General features: G+C 36.9%; 1 protein-coding gene across 1 annotated transcript in view; it reads left to right on the top strand.

Annotated features, from left to right (window-relative positions):
- jazf1a (JAZF zinc finger 1a) overlaps window positions 1–23,820 on the top strand; it is a 27,344-nt gene extending 3,524 nt beyond the window's left edge. The window contains exons 2-5 of the mRNA XM_083523826.1: window positions 21,410–21,482; window positions 22,242–22,438; window positions 22,547–22,716; window positions 23,249–23,820. Of these exons, the coding sequence (XP_083379952.1) occupies window positions 21,410–21,482; window positions 22,242–22,438; window positions 22,547–22,716; window positions 23,249–23,395 (587 nt within the window). The 3' untranslated portion in view covers window positions 23,396–23,820. The remainder of the gene's footprint in view (window positions 1–21,409; window positions 21,483–22,241; window positions 22,439–22,546; window positions 22,717–23,248) is intronic.
- Window positions 23,821–25,647: the final 1,827 nt, after the last annotated feature.

The raw sequence follows: 25,647 nt of genomic DNA on the forward strand, positions 1-25,647 counted from the left end.
AGTGTAATGTAATGTAGTGTAGTGTGGTGTAGTGTAGTGTCCAGTTGTAGTGTAGTGTAGTGTAATGTAGTATAATGTAGTGTAGTGTAATTTAGTGTTGTTTAGTGTAGTGCAATGTAGTGTAATGTAGTGTAGTGTAATATAATGTAGTGTAGTGTAATTTAGTGTTGTTTAGTGTAGTGCAATGTAGTGTAATGTAGTGTAGTGTAATATAATGTAGTGTAGTGTAGTGTAGTGTAAAATAATGTAGTGTAGTTTAGTGTAGTGTAATGTAGTGTAGTGTAATATAATGTAATGTAGTGTAGTGTAGTGTAGTGTAATATAATGTAATGTAGTGTAGTGTAATGTAGTGTAGTGTAGTGTAATGTGATGTAGTGTAGTGTAATGTAGTGTGATGTAGTGTAGTGTAATATAATGTAATGTAGTGTAGTGTAGTGTAGTGTAGTGTAGTGTAGTGTAGTGTAGTGTAATATAATGTAATGTAGTGTAGTGTAATGTAGTGTAGTGTAGTGTAATGTGATGTAGTGTAGTGTAATGTAGTGTGATGTAGTGTAGTGTAGTGTAGTGTAGTGTAATGTGATGTAATGTAGTGTAGTGTAATGTAGTGTAGTGTAGTGTAATGTGATGTAGTTTAGTGTAGTGTAATGTAGTGTAGTGTAGTGTAGTCTAGTGTAGTGTAATTTAGTGTAGTGTAGTGTAATGTAATGTAGTGTAGTGTAGTGTAGTTTAGTGTAGTGTAGTGTAATGTAGTGTAGTGTAGTGTAATGTGATGTAGTGTAGTGTAATGTAGTGTAATGTAGTGTAGTGTAGTGTAATGTAGTGTAGTGTAGTGTAATGTGATGTAGTTTAGTGTAGTGTAATGTAGTGTAGTGTAGTGTAGTGTAGTCTAGTGTAGTGTAGTGTAATGTAGTGTAGTGTTATGTAATGTAGTGTAGTGTAGTTTAGTGTTGTGTAGTGTAGTGTAATGTAGTGTAGTGTAGTGTAATGTGATGTAGTTTAGTGTAGTGTAATGTAGTGTAGTGTAATGTAGTGTAATGTAGTGTAGTGTAGTGTAGTGTAATGTGATGTAGTTTAGTGTACTGTAATGTAGTGTAGTGTAATGAAGTGTAATGTAGTGTAGTGTAGTGTAGTGTAGTGTCGTATAATGTCATTACATTATACTACATTAACCAATATTAAACTACACTACACTACACTTCTTTGCACTACACTACATTACACTACATTATATTACACTACACTACATTACACAACACTACACTTCACTACATTACACTACATTATATTACACTATATTACACTACATTACACAACACTACACTACATTACACTACACTTCTTTGCACTACAATTCATTACACTATACTATATTACACTACATTATACTACATTACACTTCATTACACAACACTACACTACATTACACTACACTACACTACAATATACTACACTACAATATACTACACTACAATACACTACACTACAATATACTACACTACAATATACTACACTACACTACAATATACTACACTAAACTACACTACAATATACTACACTACAATACACTACACTACACTACAATATACTACACTACAATATACTACACTACAATACACTACACTACAATATACTACACTAAACTACACTACAATATACTACACTACACTACAATACACTACACTACAATATACTACACTACACTACAATATACTACACTACACTACAATATACTACACTACAATATACTACACTACACTACAATATACTACACTAAACTACACTACAATATACTACACTAAACTAGACTACAATATACTAAACTATACTACAATATACTACACTACACTACAATATACTACACTAAACTACTCTACAATATACTACACTACACTACAATATACTACAATATACTACACTAAACTACACTACAATATACTACACTACACTACAATATACTACACTAAAATATACTGCACTAAACTGCACTACAATATACTACACTACAATACACTACAATACACTACACTACAATATACTACACTAAACTACTCTACAATACACAACACTACAATACACTACACTACACTACAATATACTACACAACACTACAATATACTACACTACACTACAATATACTACACTACACTACAATATACTACACTACACTACACTACACTACAATATACTACACAACACTACAATATACTACACTACAATATAACTACACTACATTACACTACACTATACTACACTACAATACACTACACTACAATATACTACACTAAACTACACTACAATATTCTACACTACAATACACTACACTACAATATACTACACTAAACTACACTACAATATACTACACTAAACTACACTACAATACACTAAACTACACTACAATATACTACACTACAATACACTACAATATACTACACTAAACTAAACTACAATATACTACACTGCACTACAATATACTACACTACAATACACTACAATATACTACACTAAACTACACTACAATATACTACACTACAATATACTACACTACAATACACTACAATATACTACACTAAACTACACTACAATATACTACACTACAATATACTACACTAAACTACACTACACTACACTACAATATACTACACTAAACTACACTACAATATACTGCACTACACTACAATATACTACACTAAACTACACTACAATACACTAAACTACACTACAATATACTACACTACAATACACTACAATATACTACACTAAACTAAACTACAATATACTACACTACACTACAATATACTACACTACAATACACTACAATATACTACACTAAACTACACTACAATATACTACACTACAATATACTACACTACAATATACTAAACTACACTACACTACAATATACTACACTAAACTACACTACAATATACTGCACTACACTACAATATACTACACTACAATAAACTACACTACAATATACTGCACTACACTACAATATACTACACTACACTACACTACACTACAATACACTACAATATACTACACTAAACTACACTACAATATACTACACTACACTAAACTACACTACAATATACTACACTACAATACACTACACTACAATTTACTACACTAAACTACCCTACAATATACTACACTACACTACAATATACTACACTAAACTTCACTACAATATACTACACTAAACTACACTACAATATACTACACTACAATACACTACAATACACTACACTACAATATACTACACTACAATACATTACTCTACACTACAATATACTACACTACAATATACTACACTACACTACACTACAATATACTACACTACACTACAATATACTTCACTACACTACACTATACTACAATATACTACACTACACTACACTACAATATACTACACTACACTACAATATACTACACTACACTAAACTACACTACAATGTACTGCACTATAATACAATATACTACACTACACTACAATACACTACAATATACTACACTAAACTACACTACAATATACTACACTACACTAAACTACACTACAATATACTACACTACAATACACTACACTACAATTTACTACACTAAACTACACTACAATATACTACACTACACTACAATACACTACACTACAATATACTACACTACACTACAATATACTACACTACACTACACTACAATATACTTCACTATACTACAATATACTACACTACACTACAATATACTACACTACACTACACTACACTACAATATACTACACTACACTACACTACAATATACTACACTACACTACACTACACTACAATATACTTCACTATACTACAATATACTACACTACACTACAATATACTACACTACACTACACTACAATATACTACACTAAACTACACTACAATATACTACACTACACTAAACTACACTACAATATACTACACTACAATACACTACACTACAATTTACTACACTAAACTACACTACAATATACTACACTACACTACAATACACTACACTACAATATACTACACTACACTACACTACAATATACTACACTACACTACACTACAATATACTTCACTATACTACAATATACTACACTACACTACAATATACTACACTACACTACACTACAATATACTACACTACACTAAACTACACTACAATATACTACACTACAATACACTACACTACAATTTACTACACTAAACTACCCTACAATATACTACACTACACTACAATATACTACACTAAACTTCACTACAATATACTACACTAAACTACACTACAATATACTACACTACAATACACTACAATACACTACACTACAATATACTACACTACAATACATTACACTACACTACAATATACTACACTACAATATACTACACTACACTACACTACAATATACTACACTACACTACAATATACTTCACTACACTACACTATACTACAATATACTACACTACACTACACTACAATATACTACACTACACTACAATATACTACACTACACTAAACTACACTACAATGTACTGCACTATAATACAATATACTACACTACACTACAATACACTACAATATACTACACTAAACTACACTACAATATACTACACTACACTAAACTACACTACAATATACTACGCTACAATACACTACACTACAATTTACTACACTAAACTACACTACAATATACTACACTACACTACAATACACTACACTACAATATACTACACTACACTACACTACAATATACTACACTCCACTACACTACAATATACTTCACTATACTACAATATACTACACTACACTACAATATACTACACTACACTACACTACACTACAATATACTACACTACACTACACTACAATATACTACACTACACTACACTACAATATACTTCACTATACTACAATATACTACACTACACTACAATATACTACACTACACTACACTACACTACAATATACCACACTAAACTACACTACAATATACTACACTACACTAAACTACACTACAATATACTACACTACAATACACTACACTACAATTTACTACACTAAACTACACTACAATATACTACACTACACTACAATACACTACATTACAATATACTACACTACACTACACTACAATATACTACACTACACTACACTACAATATACTTCACTATACTACAATATACTACACTACACTACAATATACTACACTACACTACACTACACTACAATATACTACACTACACTACACTACAATATACTACACTACACTACACTACAATATACTTCACTATACTACAATATACTACACTACACTACAATATACTACACTACACTACACTACAATATACTACACTACACTATACTACAATATACTACACTACACTACACTACAATATACTACACTAAAATATACTACACTACACTACACTAAACTACACTACAATGTACTGCACTATAATACAATATACTACACTACACTACAATACACTACAATATACTACACTAAACTACACTACAATATACTAGACTACACTACAATACACTACACTACAATATACTACACTACACTACAATATACTACACTAAACTACACTACAATATACTACACTACAATACACTAAAATACACTGCACTACAATATACTACACTAAACTACACTACAATATACTACACTACAATACACTACACTACACTACAATATACTACACTACAAGATACTACACTACACTACAATATACTACACTAAACTACACTACAATATACTACACTACACTACAATATACTACACTACACTACAATATACCACACTAAACTACACTACGCTACAATATACTACAATATACTACACTACACTACAATATACTACACAACACTACAATACACTACACTACAATATACTTCACTATATTAAACTATACTACAATATACTACACTACACTACAATATACTACACTAAACTACACTACGCTACAATATACTACAATATACTACACTACACTACAATATACTACACAACACTACAATACACTACACTACAATATACTTCACTATATTAAACTATACTACAATATACTACACTACACTACAATATACTACACTAAACTACAATACACTACACTACACTACAATATACTACACTAAACTACACTACAATATACTACAATATACTACACTACACTACACTATACTATACTACACTACACTACACTACACTACACTATACTTCACTATACTACAATATACTACACTACACTACACTACAATATACTACACTACACTATACTACAATATACTACACTTCAATATACTACACTACAATATACTACACTACACTACAATATACTTCACTATACTACAATATACTACACTACACTACACTACACTACAATATACTACACTACAATATACTTCACTACACTACAATATATTACACTATACTACAATATACTTCACTACACTACAATAGACTACACTACACTACACTACAATATACTACACTACACTACACTACAATATACTACACTACACTACACTACACTACAATATACTACACTACACTACAATATACTTCACTACACTACAATATACTTCACTACACTACAATAGACTACACTACACTACACTACAATATACTACACTACACTACACTACACTACAATATACTACACTACAATATACTACACTACACTACAATATACTACACTAAACTACACTACACTACACTACACTACAATATACTACACTACAATATACTACACTAAACTACACTACACTACAATATACTACACTAAACTACACTACAATATACTACACTACACTACAATACACTACACTAAACTTCACTACAATATACTACACTAAACTACACTACAATATACTACACTACAATACACTACAATACACTACACTACAATATGCTACACTACAATACATTACACTACACTACAATATACTACACTACACTACAATATACTACACTACAATATACTACACTACACTACAATATACTACACTACACTACAATATACTACACTACACTATACTACAATATACTACAATACACTACACTACAATATACTACACTACACTACAATATACTACACTACACTAAACTACACTACAATGTACTGCACTATAATACAATATACTACACTACACTACAATACACTACAATATACTACACTAAACTACACTACAATATACTACACTACACTAAACTACACTACAATATACTACACTACAATACACTACACTACAATTTACTACACTAAACTACCCTACAATATACTACACTACACTACAATATACTACACTAAACTACACTACAATATACTACACTAAACTACACTACAATATACTACACTACAATACACTACACTACAATATACTACACTACAATACATTACACTACACTACAATATACTACACTACACTACAATATACTACACTACAATATACTACACTACACTACAATATACTACACTAAACTACACTACAATATACTACAATATACTACACTACACTACAATATACTACACTACACTACAATACACTACACTGCAATATACTACACTACATTAAACTACACTACAATATACTACACTACACTACAATATACTACACTAAACTACAACACACTACACTACACTACAATATACTACAATATACTACACTACACTACACTACACTACAATACACTACAATATACTACACTACAATATACTACACTACACTACACTACAATTTACTTCACTATACTACAATATACTACACTACACTACAATATACTACACTACACTACACTACACTATACTACAATATACTACACTACACTACACTACAATATACTACACTAAAATATACTACAGTACACTACAATATACTACACTACACTAAACTACACTACAATGTACTGCACTATAATATAATATACTACACTACACTACAATACACTACAATATACTACACTAAACTACACTACAATATACTACACTAATCTACACTACAATATACTACACTACACTACAATATACTAGACTACACTACAATACACTACACTACAATATACTACACTACACTACAATATACTACACTAAACTACACTACAATATACTACACTACAATACACTAAAATACACTACACTACAATATACTACACTAAACTACACTACAATATACTACACTACAATACACTACACTACACTACAATATACTACACTACACTACAATATACTACACTACAAGATACTACACTACACTACAATATACTACACTAAACTACACTACACTACAATATACTACACTACACTACAATATACTACACTACAAGATACTACACTACACTACAATATACTACACTACACTACAATATACTACACTAAACTACACTACGCTACAATATACTACAATATACTTCACTATACTACAATATACTACACAACACTGCACTATACTTCACTATACTACAATATATTACACTATACTAAACTACAATATACTACACTACACTACAATATACTTCACTACACTACAATATACTTCACTACACTACAATAGACTAAACTACACTACACTACAATATACTACACTACACTACAATATACTACACTACACTACAATATACTACACTAAACTACACTACGCTACAATATACTACAATATACTACACTACACTACAATATACTACACAACACTACAATACACTACACTACAAAATACTTCACTATAATAAACTATACTACAATATACTACACTACACTACACTACAATATACTACACTACACTACAATATACTACACTACACTACAATATACTACACTAAACTACACTACGCTACAATATACTTCAATATACTACACAACACTACAATACACTACACTACAATATACTTCACTATATTAAACTATACTACAATATACTACACTACACTACAATATACTACACTAAACTACAATACACTACACTACACTACAATATACTACACTAAACTACACTACAATATACTACAATATACTACACTACACTACACTACACTATACTTCACTATACTACAATATACTACACTACACTACACTACAATATACTACACTACACTATACTACAATATACTACACTACAATATACTACACTACACTACAATATACTTCACTATACTACAATATACTACACTACACTACACTATACTTCACTATACTACAATATATTACACTATACTAAACTACAATATACTACACTACACTACAATATACTTCACTACACTACAATATACTTCACTACACTACAATAGACTACACTACACTACAATATACTACACTACACTACAATATACTACACTACACTACAATATACTACACTAAACTACACTACGCTACAATATACTACAATATACTACACTACACTACAATATACTACACAACACTACAATACACTACACTACAAAATACTTCACTATAATAAACTATACTACAATATACTACACTACACTACACTACAATATACTACACTAAACTACAATACACTACACTACAAGATACTACACTACACTACAATATACTACACTACACTACAATATACTACACTAAACTACACTACGCTACAATATACTTCAATATACTACACAACACTACAATACACTACACTACAATATACTTCACTATATTAAACTATACTACAATATACTACACTACACTACAATATACTACACTAAACTAAACTACAATACACTACACTACACTACAATATACTACACTAAACTACACTACAATATACTACAATATACTACACTACACTACACTATACTTCACTATACTACAATATACTACACTACACTACACTACAATATACTACACTACACTATACTACAATATACTACACTACAATATACTACACTACACTACAATATACTTCACTATACTACAATATACTACACTACACTACACTACACTATACTTCACTATACTACAATATATTACACTATACTAAACTACAATATACTACACTACACTACAATATACTTCACTACACTACAATATACTTCACTACACTACAATAGACTACACTACACTACAATATACTACACTACACTACAATATACTACACTACACTACAATATACTACACTAAACTACACTACGCTACAATATACTACAATATACTACACTACACTACAATATACTACACAACACTACAATACACTACACTACAAAATACTTCACTATAATAAACTATACTACACTACACTACAATATACTACACTAAACTACAATACACTACACTACACTACAATATACTACACTAAACTACACTACAATATACTACAATATACTACACTACACTACACTATACTTCACTATACTACAATATACTACACTACACTACAATATACTACACTACACTATACTACAATATACTACACTACAATATACTACACTACACTACAATATACTTCACTATACTACAATATACTACACTACACTACACTACACTATACTTCACTATACTACAATATATTACACTATACTACACTACAATATACTTCACTATAATAAACTATACTACAATATACTACACTACACTACAATATACTACACTAAACTACAATACACTACACTACACTACAATATACTACACTAAACTACACTACAATATACTACAATATACTACACTACACTACACTATACTTCACTATACTACAATATACTACACTACACTACAATATACTACACTACACTATACTACAATATACTACACTACAATATACTACACTACACTACAATATACTTCACTATACTACAATATACTACACTACACTACACTACACTATACTTCACTATACTACAATATATTACACTATACTACACTACAATATACTACACTACACTACAATATACTTCACTACACTACAATATACTTCACTATACTACAATATACTACACTACACTACACTACACTATACTTCACTATACTACAATATATTACACTATACTACACTACAATATACTACACTACACTACAATATACTTCACTACACTACAATATACTTCACTATACTACAATATACTACACTACACTACACTATACTTCACTATACTACAATATATTACACTATACTACACTACAATATACTACACTACACTACAATATACTTCACTACACTACAATAGACTACACTACACTACACTACAATATACTACACTACACTACAATATACTACACTAAACTACACTTCACTACACTACAATATACTTCACTACACTACAATAGACTACACTACACTACACTACAATATACTACACTACAATATACTACACTACACTACAATATACTACACTACACTACACTACACTACAATATACTACAGTACACTACAATATACTACAGTACACTACAATATACTTCACTACACTACAATATACTTCACTACACTACAATAGACTACACTACACTACACTACAATATACTACACTACACTACACTACACTACAATATACTACACTACAATATACTACACTACACTACAATATACTACACTAAACTACAATACACTACACTACAAGATACTACACTACACTACAATATACTACACTACACTACAATATACTACACTAAACTACACTACGCTACAATATACTTCAATATACTACACAACACTACAATACACTACACTACAATATACTTCACTATATTAAACTATACTACAATATACTACACTACACTACAATATACTACACTAAACTAAACTACAATACACTACACTACACTACAATATACTACACTAAACTACACTACAATATACTACAATATACTACACTACACTACACTATACTTCACTATACTACAATATACTACACTACACTACACTACAATATACTACACTACACTATACTACAATATACTACACTACAATATACTACACTACACTACAATATACTTCACTATACTACAATATACTACACTACACTACACTACACTATACTTCACTATACTACAATATATTACACTATACTAAACTACAATATACTACACTACACTACAATATACTTCACTACACTACAATATACTTCACTACACTACAATAGACTACACTACACTACAATATACTACACTACACTACAATATACTACACTACACTACAATATACTACACTAAACTACACTACGCTACAATATACTACAATATACTACACTACACTACAATATACTACACAACACTACAATACACTACACTACAAAATACTTCACTATAATAAACTATACTACACTACACTACAATATACTACACTAAACTACAATACACTACACTACACTACAATATACTACACTAAACTACACTACAATATACTACAATATACTACACTACACTACACTATACTTCACTATACTACAATATACTACACTACACTACAATATACTACACTACACTATACTACAATATACTACACTACAATATACTACACTACACTACAATATACTTCACTATACTACAATATACTACACTACACTACACTACACTATACTTCACTATACTACAATATATTACACTATACTACACTACAATATACTTCACTATAATAAACTATACTACAATATACTACACTACACTACAATATACTACACTAAACTACAATACACTACACTACACTACAATATACTACACTAAACTACACTACAATATACTACAATATACTACACTACACTACACTATACTTCACTATACTACAATATACTACACTACACTACAATATACTACACTACACTATACTACAATATACTACACTACAATATACTACACTACACTACAATATACTTCACTATACTACAATATACTACACTACACTACACTACACTATACTTCACTATACTACAATATATTACACTATACTACACTACAATATACTACACTACACTACAATATACTTCACTACACTACAATATACTTCACTATACTACAATATACTACACTACACTACACTACACTATACTTCACTATACTACAATATATTACACTATACTACACTACAATATACTACACTACACTACAATATACTTCACTACACTACAATATACTTCACTATACTACAATATACTACACTACACTACACTACACTATACTTCACTATACTACAATATATTACACTATACTACACTACAATATACTACACTACACTACAATATACTTCACTACACTACAATAGACTACACTACACTACACTACAATATACTACACTACACTACAATATACTACACTAAACTACACTTCACTACACTACAATATACTTCACTACACTACAATAGACTACACTACACTACACTACAATATACTACACTACAATATACTACACTACACTACAATATACTACACTACACTACACTACACTACAATATACTACAGTACACTACAATATACTACAGTACACTACAATATACTTCACTACACTACAATATACTTCACTACACTACAATAGACTACACTACACTACACTACAATATACTACACTACACTACACTACACTACAATATACTACACTACAATATACTACACTACACTACAATATACTACAATATACTACACTGGGTTCCCTGGTGGTCTAGTGGTTAGGATGCGGCGCTCTCACTGCTGTGGCCCGAGTTCGCCCTCTGGTCAGGGAACCACACCCAGCCATTAGGGTTGCACAAGCCAGTGCACTCTTAGTTCCGGTCTCAAGCCCAGATAAATGGGGAGGGTTGCGTCAGGAAGGGCATCCAGCATAAAACATGTGCCAAATCGAACATGCGGATCATGAATACGGATGATCCACTGTGGCGACCCCTAACAAGAGAAGCCGAAAGGAAGTTTATACTACAATATTCTACACTACACTACAATATACTTCTAGTAAGTGTCCTCGCCACATAAAGTGCATCGTGTGCAACCTGGTACAAACAGTGCAAGACAAATACACAAAACACAAAATAGCTCTGCCTGTTGTAAAGAGACATAAAGTGAACAGTAACAAAATGTAAACAAAATGTTGTGCAAAAGAGCAAATAGCAGCAATCCAGAAAAGATGTGCAAAAACGGCATGTGAACAGTTTATGGTAATGAAGTGATGTAATCTGAGTGGTACTGAAGACATGGGTGTGTAAAGTGAGTACGAGTGTGTGTTGAGACTTGGTTGTACAAATCAGTCACACAGTGTGTGTGTGTGTGTGTGTGTGTGTGAGAGTTCAGTTCAGTTTTGTGTTGAGAAGCCTGATGGGTTGAGGCAAGAAGCTGTTACACAGTCTGGATGTGACGGCCCGAATGCTTCAGAACCGCTTCAAAGTATTAGTGTAGTGTAGTGGAGCAGTAGTGTAGTGTAGTGTAGTGTAGTGTACTGGAGTGTAGTTTAATGTAGTCTGTTTGCTCTGTTTATTTGAGAACACAGGAATGTTGTATGAAGTCATTTTTCTCTCTTTAACTGACATAACTTGTATTGACCTTGTGTGTGTGTGTGTGTGTGTGTGTGTGTGTGTGTGTGTGTGTGTGTGTGTGTGTGTGTTTGTGTGTGTGTAGGTGCGTATGTGTGTGTGTAAGAATCATACATGCACCCACATGTTGAGTGTGTAATCAGCAGATCTGTGTTGCGGTTTAGTGTTGTAGTATGAGCAGGTAGCAGGTGAGCTCATGCAGTAGGGCTTCACCAGGTGTCTTTAGAACGTCACAAAACTCACACACCTTCAATCTTTTTTACTTATTATCATATCACATCATTGACAGGCTGACATAACACACACATACAAACATGCACATGCACACACACAAACACACACAGAGTCAGAGTTTCAGCTCCATCACCAAGAGAACCCTGGGAGAACCCTCTAAACTCGCCCACACCCAGAATGTTAGATTGGGAGAGGGGGCACGGCTTCCTTCAAGTGATAGATTTATATTATAGTATATAGATTTTTATTCTGAAAATGATGTCATACGTTATGGTAACATCTCACGCTGTAACCTGTTATTTACACACTTTTTAAACACTCTTTTTTAAAGGAGTCTTCATTCCCAGTGATTGTAACAGTCAGGACGTTTTAGACACAAACACGTCTGCAGGATTGCGGAGTTTAACGTGATCGTGTGAAGAGATGGATTTAGAGAATCAGGAAAGACGTGACCCGCTTCCTCTGTGCTTTTTTCTGTGTGTCAGCGCCCTCTGCTGGACACTCACAACAATGCTTTACACTGGGGTTATATTTTGTAATAAACTCAAGTTTAAGTTCAAGTTTATTTCTAAAGTGTTTTTCACAACGGACATTGTCTCAAAGCAGCTTTACAGAAATTAAGAATGAAGGTGAATGATCAAGTCAAGTCAAGTCAAGAGGCTTTTTTGCTATACACAGTACACAGTAAAAACGAAACAACGTTCCTCCGGAACCTTGGTGCTACACTAAACAACAAAACAACAACAGCATAGAGCTACAACACAAACATAAAGTGCATCGAGTGCAACCTGGTGCAAACAAAAAAACATTACAGACAGACAACACAAGACAAGAAAAAAGACAAAAAAACAAGTATAGCGCCGACTAGTAAACCTGCTGTATACTTGATTATACAGTACTGTGAAGGAGAAATGTAAAAACTATACCCAGGGGAGAATACAAACAGAACAGAACAATGTAGTGCAAAAAAACAGCAGCAAGGAGGTGCAGAGACAGCATGTAAACATTTTACAGTAATACAAGGTGCGAGTATAAATAATAATAAATAGATAAGTGGTGGTGGAGTGGATCGAGATGAGTGATGATTGTGTTTAGTCTAGGTTGTACAGTTCAGTAACACACATTTAAGTGAGTGTGTGTGTGTGAGTGAGTGAGTGTGTGCGAGTTCTGTTTCAGTTCTGTGTATTGAGGAGCCTGATAGCTTGTGGAAAGAAACTGTTGCACAGTCTTGTTGTGACGGCCCGAATGCTTCGGAACCGTTTTCCTGATGGTAGGAGTGAGAAAAGTGTGTGTGACGGGTGTGTGTGATCGTCCACAATGCTGTGTGCTTTGCGGATGCAGCGTGCAGTGTAAATGTCCATGATAGAGGGGAGAGAGACTCCGATGATCTTCTCAGCTGTCCTCACTATCCTCTGTAGGGTCTTGCGATCCGAGACGGTGCAGTTCCCAAACCAGGCAGTGATGCAGCTGCTCAAGATGCTCTCAATGGTCCCTCTGTAGAACATGGTCAGGATAGGGGGAGGGAGGTGGGCTTTCCTCAGCCTTCTCAGGAAGTAGAGACGCTGCTGGGCTTCCTTGGTGATGGAGCTGGTGTTAAGTGACCAGGTGAGGTTGTCTGCCAGATGAACACCAAGGAATTTGGTGCTCTTGACAATCTCCACAGAGGATCCATCAATAATCAGTGGAGATTGGTCGCTCTGTGCTCGCCTGAAGTCCACAACCATCTCTTTCGTTTTGTCCACGTTCAGAGACAGGTTGTTTGCTACACACCAGGCAGTTAAGTGTTGCACCTCTTCTCTATATGCTGACTCGTCGTTCTTGCTGATTAGACCCACCACGGTCGTGTCGTCAGCGAACTTGATGATATGATTTGAGCTGTGCATTGGTGCACAGTCTTGAGTCAGCAGAGTGAACAGCAGTGGACTGAGCACACAGCCCTGAGGGGCTCCAGTGCTCAGTGTGGTGGTGCTGGAGATGCTGTTCCCGATCCGGACTGACTAAGGTCTCCCAGTCAGGAAGTCCAGGATCCAGTTGCAGAGAGAGGTGTTCAGGCCCAGAAGGTTCAACTTCTTGATCAGGTGCTGAGGAATGATTGTGTTGAATGCTGAGCTGAAATCAATGAACAGCATTCGTACATATGAGTCCTTGCTATCCAGGTGGGTGAGGGCCAGATGGAGGGTTGTGGAGATGGCATCGTCCGTGGAACGATTTGGATGATACGCAAACTGCATGGGGTCCAGGGAGGGTGGAAGCTGTGTCATGATGTGCCTCATGATGAGCCTCTCGAAGCACTTCATCACAATGGGAGTGAGCTCTGCCAGGAATGTTGTCAGGTCCAGCAGACTTCCGTGGGTTAACTCTGCATAGAGTTTTCCTCACTTCAGCTGTGGTTAGACAGAGCACCTGGTCAGTGGGAGGAGGGATGGTCTTCCTCGCCACCACGTTGTTCTGTACCTCAAACCGGGCATAGAAGTCGTTCTGATATGTGATATGATATGTGCTTATCCATGATGATGAAGACTGGGGCGACTGTGGTAAGGGAATAACTCCCTTAGATGTTGTGAGGAAGAAACCTTGAGAGGAACCAGACTCAAAAAAGGAACCTCATCCTCATTTGGGTGACATCAAGAGTGTGATTATAGTATTTAAACAATACAAAACACTGGAGAGTGAGAACTAACATGAGCACTGAAGTGTGTGATTATGAGTAACCTTCTTTCTACAGTCTTATACAGTCAGTTGATGTTGTGAAACCAGGACCTACTGAGCAACTCATAAAATAGTTCAACATCAGAGATCATCACAGGTCCAACACCAGCTTCTCCATGGCAGAGACTTTAAACACTCAAGGAGGTCCAGTGTCCAAACTCCACATGAAGTGGGATCCAATTGGCACTGGTACGTCTTTAGATGGTTTGGAATGTTTGCGGCATCTACTTCTTTAAAGGTCCATAATCTTCATGAGGTGGGATGTGACTGGAGCTGGCCAAACCAGGAAGCCTCGGGATGGGGAGGGAAAGAGAAGCAGTGGAGAGGAATTAGCGTAGCTGCTGTTCATTGTATTAACAACACAAGTTGATAATGTGCATGTGATCAGATGTTCTGGAGCACAAGGTTATGGTGTGATGTGTGTTATGTGTAGAACTCGCTAAAAAGATACGTCTTTAATATGCACTTAAACTGGGAGAGTGTGTCTGAGCCCCGAACACTGTCAGGAAGACTGTTCCAAAGTTTAGGAGCTAAATGTGAGAATGTTCTACCACCTTTAGTGGACTTTGCTATTACAGGAACTACTAGAAGTCCAGAGTTTGAGATCTGAAGGAGCGTAATGGATTATGGCGTGTTAGAAGACTGGAGAGATACATGGGAGATAAATCATTTAGTGTTTCGTAGCACATTGAAGTTTAGACAACGTTTCTTAGCTTAGCAATATTTCTAAGGTGGAAGAAGGCTGTTTTTGTAACTTGGTTGATATGATTTTTAAAAGACAAGTTGGTGTCAAAAATCCCAGGTCTTTTACTGTTGAACTAGTAGTTACATCCTTCTAAATGCAGGTTGAAATGCTGGAGCTACTGTGTACTGGTTTCTGGGCCGATGAGCAAAATCTCTGTCTTATCAGAATTGAATAATAAAAAAAGTTATGCGTCATCCAGTCTTTTAACTCTTTAACACAATTAGTTATCAACCAATTGAGATGTTCTTTTAAGATGGAAACATGTATATTGTGAAAAGCAGGGGTCCTAGAACTGAACCTTGTGGCACCCCATAATGTAGTTGCATTAGCCTGAATAGCTCTCCATTTAAGTCTACAAAATGGAAACGATCAGACAGGTAGGATTTAAACCAGCTTAATGCCTGTCCCTGAATGCCGATGTTATTTTGTAAGCGACCCAGGAGAAGACAATGATCTATAGTGTGGAATGCAGGACTCAGATCTAGTAAAACTAACAGAGAGATAAAGCCTTGGTCTGAAGCAAAAAAAAAGGTCATTAGTGATTTTAACTAGAGCAGTTTCTGTGCTATGATGGAGCCTGAAACCTCACTGAAACTCTTCAAAGATATAAGATAAAATCTAAGACATAAATGGAAGATTTTAAATGGGTCTGTAATTTTTATAGTTGATTTGGATCCAAATTAGGGGCTTAATAATGCCAACTTGAGGGGTTTAGGGAACACTTCTTTCAGTAGTTTAGTTGGAATGGGATCTAACGGACATGATGTCGATTTGATTTTTTGTGATAAGATCATACAGCTCGTCCTGTCCTGTACATGTAAAGCAGTGTAGTTGTCATTGTGGAGTTTTAGGTACAATTAGATCAGGAGATGCTGTCAGAGGTTCGACCTCCCCAAATGTGTTTTTAATACTTTGTTATTCCGTGAAGAAATGTATCAAGTCCTTACTACTAAACTGATGGAACACATTTTTCAGATACCGGATTTGTAGTTAGCTACCTTATTAGTTTAGCTACTGTACAGAAAAGGAACCTGGGATTGTTTTGGTTGTTTTCTATGAATTTACCCACAAATTTAGTTTTTCTCCATTTTTTTTCCAGTTTACTGGCTGTTTTCTGGAGGGCATGAGTATGACTATTGTACCATGGTGCGTGTTTTTTCTGTAACCTTTGATCCATTTCCTGATTAGCATTCAGGGGTTTAGTGAGATATTGGTACGTTAAGTTCCACGCTGTAAGAAAGAGCTGATTTTCCTTGTTTGAGGACATTTATGGTGCCCCCTATTGTTCATATACACACTATGTAGGTTTGTGGACACTGGAGCATTAGATTATTTGTTTTTTTTTTTTTTATTAAAAAATTTCACATTTAGTGCCCATGCTCTGTTATAATGAGCTCCACTCTCCTGGGAGAATGTTTCACCAGATTTTGCGGAGATTCATTCAGCTACAAGGTGGTTGGTAAAATGCTGATTTCGGTGAGGTGAGAAGGTGTGGGGTGCGGTCAGCGTTCACTTTTATTCATGTTCAAGAGGGTTGGAGCTCTATAGCAGGAGATCTTCCACTCCAACCCATGGAAAGCAGATCTTCATGGAGCTGGAACAGGTTTGGGTCTCCTAGTCTCCAACTTTGCATAACAGTTTCAGGAGGAACCACGTCTGGCTGGAAAGGTCAGGTGTCCTAATATTTTTTCAGTGTATGTGTAAACTGATTGCGTTGGTTTACATTTAAATTGCAGTCGTTCAGATCTCACTCGCATTTCCACAGGGGTTAGAGGAATGGAACGACTGAGAAACACTCATGCTTTTGAAGTGCTGTGTGTGTGTGTGTGTGTGTGTGTGTGTGTGTGTGTGTGTTAGAGTTTTATAGGCTAATTAGCGAGATCCAGTGGAAAATCCCTAATACCAGCCTCCACTTAGTGTGTGTGTGTTTGTGTGTGTATGAGTGTAAGTTTTTTTCTGTACGTATGTTCATTTTGGCGTGTGTGTGTGTGTGTGTGTGTGTGTGTGTGAGCTTCCTTCATCAGTGTTGTGTTCCGCTGTGCTGTGGAAAATATAATTACAGTGTGAGGTGCAGCTCTTTCCTCCTGCCGTCTATCCGGAGACCTGCTGATCTCACACACATTTAAACACTACACTGTTTTTTAATTAGCCATCTGGATAACACACACAAAAGTTGTGTACACTCATGTCATGCATCCTGCTGCACCACCAGGTGGCGCTCGTGTCCCACAGTAGTTAGTAGTAAAGCATTTCATTCCTCACTCGCTTTCTTACACACACACACACACACACACACACACACACACACACACACACACACACACACACACACACACACACACACACACAGAGTAAAGATTGTGTGAAATGGTGCCTGAGGTGCCTCAGGCAGTGGAAGTTACCTGCTGTCTCATGCTGTGTGTGTGTGTGTGTGTGTGTGTGTGTGTGTGTGTGTGTGTGTGTGTATGTGGTGAAAGCCACCCGATTTATGACTGTACTTACAGTAAGACCTTGCTAAACAAATAATAACGTATAATAACAGTCTTTTTCCTGTTTTTCATCTTATCTTTTGTGGTTTACGGGTTTTGTGCAGAAAGTGCTTGGCCCCGTAATCGCTGCTTTCAGTTGTATATACACTCTAGATTTATTATCTGATGAATAAAACCTCTACCTGTCCCCCTCTTTCTGCCTCTCCCCCTCTCTACCCCCTCTCTACCCCACCCCCTTACTTTTTCTCCCCTTTCTACCCCCTGACCTTCTTTACCCCTGCCTCTCTCTACTCCTCCCCTTCTCTGCTCCTCATTTTTCTACCCCCTGACCCTCACTGCTCCTCCCCGTCTCTACTCCCTCTCTACCCCACCCCATTACTCTTTCTCCCCCTTTCTACCCCTGGCTCTCTCTGCTTCTCCCTTCACTGCTCCTCCTTGTTTCTACCCCTACCCTCTCTACCCTTGTCTCTCTCTACTCCTCCCCTTCTTTGCTCCTCCTTCCTTCTAACCCCTGAAACTCTCTGCTCCTCCTTCTTTCTACCCCCTGACCCTCTCTGCTCCTTCCCCTCTCTACTCCCTGACCCTCACTGCTTCTCCCATCACTGCTCCCCCTCTCACTGCTCCTCCCTGTTTCTACCCTACCCCTCTTTGCTCCTCCCCCTTTCTTACCACTGATCCTCACTGTCCCCCCCCCCTTCTCTGCTCCTCGCACTCTCTACCCCCTGACCCTCACTGCTCCTCCTCCTTACTGCCCCTCCCTCTCTCTACCCCTAACAGACACTGACCCCAGAGTGTTGGAGAAACAGGAGCTGCAGCAGCCCACTTATGTCGCCCTGAGCTACATCAACAGGTGTGCATGTGTGTGTGTGTGTGTGTGTGTGTGTGTGTGTGTGTGTGTGTGTGTGTGAGAGAGATTCTCTACTTTTATAATACACAACAACCTAGAGACAAGCAGATACACTCCTAATCAAACATCCATCTGATGAGAAAAGCTCAACTTCAGCCTGTTTCAGTATCCTAAGATGGTTCTAGAACCTTGCTAGAGTCCTCCTAAGGTGGATCAGGACCATGGATTAGACCCACAGCTGTATGTATAAGATCCCACAGTTCACAGGGGAGGTCAGACCAACCACCAGGTCCAGGGAACTCAGATTTTACTTCTGCTTAGAGTGAGGGGACAAATCTTTAAAGATTCCCATAAACTTCATCATTGTGAAACAGAAGACTTTTCTTGAGCTGATCATCTGGCCAAACTCTTGAACTGCATTGGAAGGGTTTTGGTCATGGAGGTGTCCATTCTGAGGTCTTCAAGGAACCTCTAAAACACATCAGTCGGAGCTTTTGCGGTAGAGAACCGCGAAGAAAGATGCTCCCTGTAAGTGCTGGCATGTGGCCAGCACTTACAGAACATGAGGAAGAAGATTCTTTAGTCTTTTCATCTGGAGAAAACAGGTTCTGCTCAGCAACGAAATACCATCCCTTGAATGAAGCCTGGTGGTGGAAGCAGCATGGTGTGGTTGGGATGAAGTTTAGAAGTGGAAATGTGACTACACTTTGTGCTGAAAGTGTTGTGAACCCTTTGTGTGTGTGTGTGTGTGTGTGTGTGTAGGTTCATGACTGAAGCAGCACGCAGGGAGCAGGAGAACCAGAAGAAAAAGGTGCAGCCGAAACTATCGCTTTCGGTCACAGGGAACGTCTCTCGTAGCAGCATGTCCACGCCCCCTCGCCATAACAACGGCAGCCTGACCCCGCCCGTGACTCCACCCATCACCCCTTCATCTTCCTTCCGCAGCAGCACACCCACAGGTGAGGGTGTGTGTGTGTGTGTGTGTGTGTGTGTGTGTGTGTGTGTGTGTGTGTGTGTGTGTGTGTGATGGATCTTTATGCTGACAGCCCTGTGTGTGCTCCCCTCAGGCAGTGAGTGTGATGAAGAGGAGGTGGAGTATGAGGACTCGGACAGTGATGAGTCGTGGACTACAGAGAGTGCGATCAGTTCTGAGTCGATCCTGAGCTCCATGTGCATGAACGGCGGAGACGAAAAGCCCTTTGCCTGTCCTGTACCTGGGTGCAAGAAGAGATACAAGGTATATATATACACACACACACACACACACACACACACACACACACACACACACACACACACCCATGATCACTAATGCACAATGACATCATCAACAACGAGGTATTTGTTAGCCACTCTCTTTGGTTATTACATGTGCGTGTAACCTGTCTATGTCCTCACAATGTCCTGACTGTGTTTAACCTGTTTATGTCCTCACAGTGTCCTGAGTGTTTGTAACCTGTCTATGTCCTCACTATGTCCTGACTGTGTGTAACCCATCTATGTCCTCACAATGTCCTGACTGTGTGTAACCCGTCTATATCTTCACTTGTCCTCACTTTGTCCTGACTGTGTGTAACCTGTTTATGTCCTCACAGTGTCCTGACTGTTTGTAACCTGTCTATGTCCTCACTATGTCCTGACTGTGTGTAACCCGTCTATGTCTTCACAATGTCTTCACAATGTTCTGACTGTGTGTAACCTGTCTATGTCTTCACAATGTCCTCACCATGTCCTTACAATGTGCTTACAATGTTGTCTCCTTGTTGAAGAACGTAAACGGAATAAAGTACCACGCTAAGAACGGACACCGAACACAGATCCGCGTCAGGAAGCCCTTCAAGTGCCGCTGTGGAAAAAGCTACAAAACCTCTCAAGGGCTCAGACATCACACCATCAACTTCCACCCCCCACTGTGATTACACACACACACACACACACACACACACACACACACACACACACACACACACACACACAATACTTCAAAATGTGTAATTTCTTACAACTACTCATTTGCACGTTTTCTTTTTTTTTATAGTTTTATATTTTATATTTGTGTGTGTCTGTGTGTGTGTGTGTGTGTGTGTGTGTGTGTGTGTGTGTGTGTGTGTGTATACTCTTTTGCACAATACGTTCACATCGTTCCTCGTTCCTGATGTACTGAATGCCTGTGATTTTCGCATGCGTTCGTGATTAGCTGACTTTATCTTCTTATTAGTACAGATTCTGTAATAATTATTGTTTATTATTTTATTTATTGCACACACACATTTTTAAATAAGATGTATTACATAATACAGTGTGTGTGTGTGTGTGTGTGTGTGTGTGTGTGTGTGTGTGTGTGTGTGTGTAAGAATGCTAAAAAACATGCACAATAAACATGCACAATCATGGTGTATAGAATAAAGGGTTGCCAGATTCTGATATACCACATATCAAAAAGGCACAGCATGTATTTCCACTGAAAAGACTACAGTGAGAAGAAAAAGGAGAAGGTTCTCCTAATTCCTTACATTATGGTGTGTTTCATGTGTGTGTGTGTGTGTGTGTGTGTGTGTGTGTGTGTGTGTGTGTGTGTGTGTGTGTGTATGTTCCTTTTTATACTACATAATCTGGCAACCCTCCCCCAAGCCTAGGGTTTGAACCTCACATCACTGAGAAGGTTTTTTTTTTTCTTTGTAGGACACACACACTGTCATTTTTATGTACTTGTGCACTTTTCTCCATTTTGCCTGGAAGATCTCCTCTTGATCGCCATCAGGCTGGATATGGAGCATCTTCAGATTTACACTGATCTTCTTTGATGTTCAAAGCCTTGTCTTGAAGCCACTGCAGTGTTTGGGTTGTTGTCATGGTGACAGGATTTAGCTAAGAACTTGTGAGACTGATGGAGTGTTTTGAAGATGCTTGTCCTTCCAGTAGGTTCTCCCATTCTCTTTTTAAAGGATTCCTGTAGTTCTGTTCGAGTAAAAGATCCAGTTCCTGAGTTTGGCAGTGATGAAGCTCAGTGTGCTTCTGGGAACAGGATCTGCAGAAATAGTTTTATTAATTCCCAGGAACAGGAATCTGAAGCTTTCACTCAGCATTTCTCTTCATTCTGATGTTTGAATGGAACATAAACTAAGCTCTTGACCTGGATCTGTGTGAGCTGATTGGATCACTCCATGGGGGAGAAGGTTTTTTTGAGAATTTGAGAAAGAATTAGAAAGAGGAGGATCTGACTGTTCGGGATAAACGAGGTCTGGCTGTGTTTGTTAACGTTAACACGAGACCATGATCTCACTGCGATTTGAAAGTTGTTTGATGAAACACTATTGGAGGGATTCTTTTTCTCTTTCAACCAAAAATGTGCCAAAGTGTTCCATCATCTGTACAGATGTTCACTGACATCATTTTCATGTTAACTGTACTGGGACAGAACATGTGGGTTGGGTGGGACAGTGTGGGTGGGGCAGGGTGGATTGAGTCAGGGTGGGTGGGGCAGGGTGGATGAGTCAGGGTGGGTGGGGTAGTGTGGGTAGGGCAGGGTGAATTTGTCAGGGTGGGTGGGGTAGTGTGGGTATAGCAGTGTGGGTGAGGCAGTGTGGGCGAGGCAATGTGGGTGGGATAGTGTGGGTGAGGCAGCGTGGGTGGGGCAGTGTCGGTAAGGTAGTGAGGGGAGGGCATTGCAGGTGGAGCAGTGCGGGTGGGGTAGTATGGATGGGGCAGTGTGGGTAAAGTGGTGTTTGGGGCAGTGTGGGTGGGGTAGTATTGGTGGGGCAGTGTGGGTAAGGTAGTGTTTGGGGCAGTGTGGGTGGGGTAGTATGGGTGGAGCAGGGTGGGTGGGGCAGTGTGGGTAAGGTAGTGTTTGGGGCAGTGCGGGTGGGGCAAGGTGTTTGCGACAGTGCGGGTGGGGCAGTGTGGGTGGTGTAGTATGGGTGGGGCAGGGTGATTGGGGCAGTGCGGGTGGGGTAGTATGGGTGGGGCAGGGTGGCTAAGGTAGTGGGTGGGGCAGTGTGGGTGGGGTAGTATGGGTGGGGCAGGGAGGCTGGGGCAGTGTGGGTAAGGTAGTGTTTGGGGCAGTGTGGGTGGGGCAGGGTGGGTGCAGATCAGATTCCAGATTCACATTGAATTTAGATGATGGAGATTAATGACAGAGGAAAGACACACTGTTATATAACAGGATAAA

This window comes from Silurus aristotelis, assembly GCF_946808225.1.
Source record: "Silurus aristotelis genome assembly, chromosome: 21".
NCBI classification, from domain to species: domain Eukaryota; kingdom Metazoa; phylum Chordata; class Actinopteri; order Siluriformes; family Siluridae; genus Silurus; species Silurus aristotelis.